General features: G+C 49.3%; 1 protein-coding gene across 1 annotated transcript; it reads right to left on the bottom strand.

The window, feature by feature from the left end:
- Window positions 1-545: 545 nt before the first annotated feature.
- Window positions 546-2,027, bottom strand: MRPL17 (mitochondrial ribosomal protein L17). The gene is made up of 3 exons (XM_019975079.2): window positions 1,803-2,027; window positions 1,420-1,488; window positions 546-1,090 (listed from the first exon to the last, which is right to left on the bottom strand). The coding sequence occupies exons 1-3, from the start codon at window positions 1,974-1,976 to the stop codon at window positions 815-817; spliced, it is 519 nt and encodes a 172-aa protein (XP_019830638.2). The 5' UTR covers window positions 1,977-2,027; the 3' UTR covers window positions 546-814.
- Between the last annotated feature and the right edge of the window lie 1,802 nt (window positions 2,028-3,829).

The raw sequence follows: 3,829 nt of genomic DNA, 5'->3' as shown, positions 1-3,829 counted from the left end.
CTTCTCACATCCCCTGACCATTCTGAAGCCGGATTTCCCTCTTCCGAGTTCCCAGAGAGGCCCAGATTTGACAACAATGAAAACTTCCAGGAAATTCCCACGGATTTAACTTCCTAATCTTTCTTCCACTTCTACACTCTCCTTCACCCCTCCATTCCCACCCCAAAAGGAAGGAGCTTATCCTGCAGTCAACATCCTCTGCTAAATGCTTCCACTCTCCTGGCCAGGTTGATGGTCCTCTCCTCTGAAGTCCATTCAGGATTTGAGGGGAGCACTTGAGGGTAACATGTGATCCTGTCCAGAAACAGAGGAATGGAACCTTGAAGGTTCCTAGGGTACCAGATTATTACAGAAAGTTCACTTCTAGATGTTCACCCTCCTACCCTTGTCAGGAAGTAATCTTTAAGAAATCCCAGGGGCTCAGTCTCTATGCTAGATAACAAAACTCAATCACCTATGGGGGCTAGTTTGGAATTACAGAATACATGCCCCATATAATCAGGCATGAAGAAAAACCAAACTGTGTTAATTCAACACAACCCAGATTAAGAGCCAGAAACATGCCATGAATTTACTATCTCAGTTCTCATTCTCCAGAAATCCAAAGGGGGGAAAACAATCAGTTTACATACATACAATGAATTTTTACCTATTGTGCAAAGAAAAGGGTATCTGGGTCTCAGAAAGTTCTGGGCTCCAGACTCCAATCAGACAGTCCATTTTACAACTCAAGCTCCAGTTCTTAGAGCTTAATAGAGCTCCCAAGGCCTGTGATCATGGGCACTGATGGGGGCCACATGCCCTTTGGCTTCAGTTAAACTTCTGGTGTTTGAGCTGGGTGGGAGCTGCGGGTGCTTGCTTCCTGGTCCTGCCGCAGCCCCCGAAGCAGCTGGTTTAGGAGTGTAAGGTCGCTGTCTCTGCGTGGCAGGGGCAGGGGTGGGAGACAGTTCCCTTTGTACTCAATCACTGCCATTTTGGCCCGATCCTGCTGATTCCGATTTGGGATCTGCAGCATTCTCGTGTAGCCCCCATTCTGACCTTGGTACCGAGGGGCCAGTACTTGAAACAGCTTTGGGATCAAGTCTTTCTCCTAGAGGGGGAGAGTTTTCCAGGAGACAGCAGAGTCAGGCACCATCATTGAGACATTAACTTTCAGCATCCCCAAAGGTAGGGTCCAAACACACACCCCCCTACATCCCTTCCCTCACCCTCTGACGTGGTATTATAAAGTGATCAATTACAGACAATTGTGTAGACTGAGATTCACGTTGAACTCAACGTAGGACATATATCTCTAACTTAGTTCACATTTGTCCGTAAGTGCCTACCTTAATTCTGCCCAGTTCCCTTTCCTCTAACAACTCCCTTCCACTTAGGGACCAAAGGATAAGATCTGGGAAGTGGACAGGATGCACTCACCGTGAGCCAGAAGTCCGCCATGCGCATGGCTCGTTCGTTGGTGTCTCCCAGCTTCCCGTAGTCAATAAGCTGTGAGGACACAACATCACTGACCAAAATCCGAGCAAGAAAGGAGGCGTCAATCTTAATCCTCTAATGCCAAACTACAACCTATTCATTCCAGACACTAGCAAAGCATGTCGCTAATTCAGGGTACCTCTAACCACGCAGTCCTAATCAGGTCTCCATTTGAGGGGCCACAGGAGTAGGTTCAGCTCACGGTAATAAGGAAAGAGACTTCCGGCACTGTTTACCAGGGCGGTCCCAATTCTTCCCCAACTCCAGCCGGATCCCGCCCCCTCAGGCCAGACCTAGGAGAGGAACAAGAGGGTCACGCCCCTTACCTTCTCGGCGTAGCCCCTCAGCTCGTCCACGCGTGCCCATGACGCCTCGATGCGTTCGTGTCGCACCAGTCCCGTAAGCAAGTTCTGCAACAGGTGAATGCGGGACTCGGGACCAAGGCCTAGGCGGCGGTATACGCGGCCGTGGGAGATCGCGGCGGCGAACGACAACCGCATGTTCCCAGCTTCTCCCCGCCCCTGTGAGGCCGGAACTGGAAACTCAGAGACGCGGCCGAGAGGCGGAGCTTAGAGGACTCACGCGCCCTACGTAGCTGCGTGGTGGACGTGTTTGCGCATGTGTATCGGAGCCTGCCTCGTTGGCAGCCTTGGGGAGGGCGGGGACGGGGCGTTGACCTCGTCTGGAGGAGGAGAGACGGGCGGAGTTTGGTCTAGCGAGCGCTGCTGCTTTGCCCGGGAACCAGGCGCCCCCTAGTGTGGAGTGAGCAGGCTGACGGTTTCTCTGGTGCTGCAACAGTGGTCATAGGACCCCGCGCTGGGAAGCTCTGCCAGGAGCTGGTTGGGAGAGTGAGTACCTAAGGGGAAAGTGCCTGGCGGTGTTCCAGTCTTCAGGCCGGCGGACCTGCTCTTTCTGAGGCGCGGGGCATGTGACACGCTTAGCGTGTCATTTTGAAAAGAAAATTGTTTTCAGTAGTAATGGCGAAATGAATGAATAACAATAATAGGAAAGAAACGGAGATGGTGAAAATTTTCTTTCCTTGAAGTTGTTGACTGGAAAAAAAAAAGCACAACGTGAAAGTTGAGAGTTGTTTTATCTAGCAGACAAAACTGAGGACTTGATCCCACGATACAGTAGCTAAGGTAACTTCTAGAGGCTATGGTGGCAGAGGGGGTTGTAGAAGGGGTTTAGGGTGGGTGGGGGGCAGAAAATATAAGAGATTTTGCAGGGAAGACAGGGTAGTTGGAGCATCAAAAGATTACTCTTAAAGAAAGCCAGATATCTCAAGGAATTTAGTGCTTTTCTATGTATGAGAAGATATAAGAGTCTAGGCTCACTGAGATCATTGTTTTGATATGCACCTCAGCTATTGGGGGCTAGTGTCCTGTTTTTTCATGCTGTCTCCTCAGGTTGCTCTATTCATTCAGTGAGTGGCTGCAGTGTCTGATGATTCACTGAGGAGGGTTATGTTTCTGTCCTGATTTTACTTGGGGTTGACTGTGGTGGAGAGGAGGTGCCTGTAGCGGCTGATGACTGCAACATAGTTTGTTTACTGATGTGGCAGGGGACATTTTTAATTCTCAAAGCACATAGAACCATCCTAGTTCAAGAAAAATCACTGTGCTTAAAGGAAAAGCAATGATTTAATATTTTTAAATTACATCACTGTGTTTTTTATTTTAAAAGGGGAAAACATACATATGCATTTATGTGTTAAAGAAATGAACAATAACATTATAGTTTCTGGTTTTAAGCCTTTGTGTCAGCTGATTTGCCATGAGAGATCAGTCGCTCAGTCGTGTCCGACTCTTTGCGGCCCTGTGAATCACAGCTCGCCAGGTCTCCGTGTCCATCACCAACTCCCAGAGTTCACTCAGACTCATGTCCATCGAGTCAGTGATGCCATCCAGCCATCTCATCCTCTGTCATCCCCTTCTCCTCTTGCCCCCAATCCCTCCCAGCATCAGAGTCTTTTCCAATGAGTCAGCTCTTCGCATGAAGTGGCCAAAGTACTGGAGTTTCAGCTTTAGCATCATTCCTTCCAAAGAAATCCCAGGCCTGATCTCCTTTGCCATGACTTAGTGAAAATTGTTCCTTGTTGAGAAGGCAGTGGCAACCCACTCCATACTCTTGCCTGGAAAATCCCATGGTCGGAGGAGAAGGAAATGGCAACCCACTCCAGTATTCTTGCCTGGAGAATCCCAGGGACGGGAGAGCCTGGTAGGCTGCTGTCTGTGGGGTTGCACAGAGCTGGACATGACTGAAGCAACTTAGCAGCATGTACTCAGATGTGTCCCCCCACAAAAAATATATGCTAAGTCCTATCCCACTCCCATACCTCCTGTATCTCCTT

The sequence above is a fragment of the Bos indicus genome, chromosome 15, assembly GCF_029378745.1.
Source record: "Bos indicus isolate NIAB-ARS_2022 breed Sahiwal x Tharparkar chromosome 15, NIAB-ARS_B.indTharparkar_mat_pri_1.0, whole genome shotgun sequence".
In the NCBI taxonomy this organism is placed as follows: Eukaryota; Metazoa; Chordata; class Mammalia; order Artiodactyla; family Bovidae; genus Bos; species Bos indicus.
This window is presented reverse-complemented; position numbering and strand designations above follow the sequence as displayed.